Source organism: Trichechus manatus, unplaced genomic scaffold (genome assembly GCF_000243295.1).
Source record: "Trichechus manatus latirostris isolate Lorelei unplaced genomic scaffold, TriManLat1.0 scaffold00113, whole genome shotgun sequence".
Classification (NCBI taxonomy): Eukaryota; Metazoa; Chordata; class Mammalia; order Sirenia; family Trichechidae; genus Trichechus; species Trichechus manatus.
This window is the reverse complement of record NW_004444049.1, coordinates 1,372,366-1,373,614: the sequence shown is the minus strand read 5'-3', so window position 1 is coordinate 1,373,614 and position 1,249 is coordinate 1,372,366. Positions and strand designations below refer to the sequence as shown.

General features: G+C 47.5%; 1 protein-coding gene across 1 annotated transcript in view; it reads left to right on the top strand.

Annotated features, from left to right (window-relative positions):
• PPFIA1 (PTPRF interacting protein alpha 1) overlaps positions 1-1,249 on the top strand; it is a 121,686-nt gene that overhangs the window by 103,911 nt on the left and 16,526 nt on the right. Inside the window, exons 16-17 of the mRNA XM_023738113.1 lie at positions 121-208; positions 315-515. Coding sequence (XP_023593881.1) covers positions 121-208; positions 315-515 — 289 coding nt within the window. The remainder of the gene's footprint in view (positions 1-120; positions 209-314; positions 516-1,249) is intronic.

Below are 1,249 nucleotides of genomic sequence, written 5' to 3'. Positions count from 1 at the left end.
GAGATTAAAGGAAAAGGATGCATCCTCTCATACTTTTGGAAGATTTTAAAGAGAGTACTTCTGTTAACTTGTCTTATGCCTGCATCTAATCATGCTGTTAAATTTTGGCTGTGTTACTGTTTGCAGGCACGAATTACTCGACGAAGCCCGGAGACAGGGTTTACCTTTTGCACAGTGGGACGGGCCAACGGTCGTCGTGTGGCTGGAGGTATATCATTATTTTCATACCAAGTCAAGTGTGTGCATCGTGTATATAAACTTGTGAATCCACTTCTCAGACGACATGACATTCTGCCCTTCCCCCCCGTCTCCAGCTCTGGGTTGGGATGCCGGCCTGGTATGTGGCTGCTTGCCGAGCGAATGTAAAAAGTGGGGCGATCATGTCGGCCCTGTCGGACACGGAGATCCAGCGCGAGATCGGCATCAGCAACCCGCTGCACAGGCTGAAGCTGAGGCTGGCCATCCAGGAGGCCGTGTCCCTGACGAGCCCGTCGGCCCCACCCACGGCCAGGACGGTACGTAGCCACCACGTGAGCCCACTCTCCTGCAGGGCAGAAGCTTCTCCAGCTGCTTAGAAATGCTTCCAGTGTAGCTCTGATTTAAAACTTTAGCATTCAGTAACTCTAGAACTTAGAATTTGTGAGAATTGGATAGTTAAACTATATGCTTTTAAAAAGCTTGGTTAGAATGTCATTGTGATATTAAAAATGAGTTATTTTTAATGGTAGAAAAGTAGTTATCACAAACTTAACATACTAATTTATCAAAATTGAACCCGTCTAAGGACTTCTTGAAGAAGGAGAAAGAAAAGCTAACATTTTAAGTACATACTTTATACTTAAGCTCTGTGAATTTCCAAAAACCAGAACCAAACCCATTGCCATCAAGTAGATTCTGACTCATAGTGACCCTATGGGACAGAGTCAAATGCCCCGTAGGGTTTCCAAGGAGCAGCTGGTGGATTCGAACTGCCGACCTTTTGGTTAGCAGCCGTAGCTCTTCACCACTGCACCACCAGGAGTTCCCTGTGAATTTCACATCCTGCTTATCTTATGATTCGCACTGAATTGTCGTTAGTCGCTGTCGAGTCCGTCCCAACTGAGGCGGTCCCATGTGTGCAGAGTAGAGCTGCTTCCTAGGGTTTTCAAGGCTGTGACCTTTGGGAAGCAGATCGCCAGGCCTGTCTTCCAAAGCACTTCTGGGCGGGTTAGAACCACCAGCCTTTCGGCTAGTAGTCAAGCGCTTCACC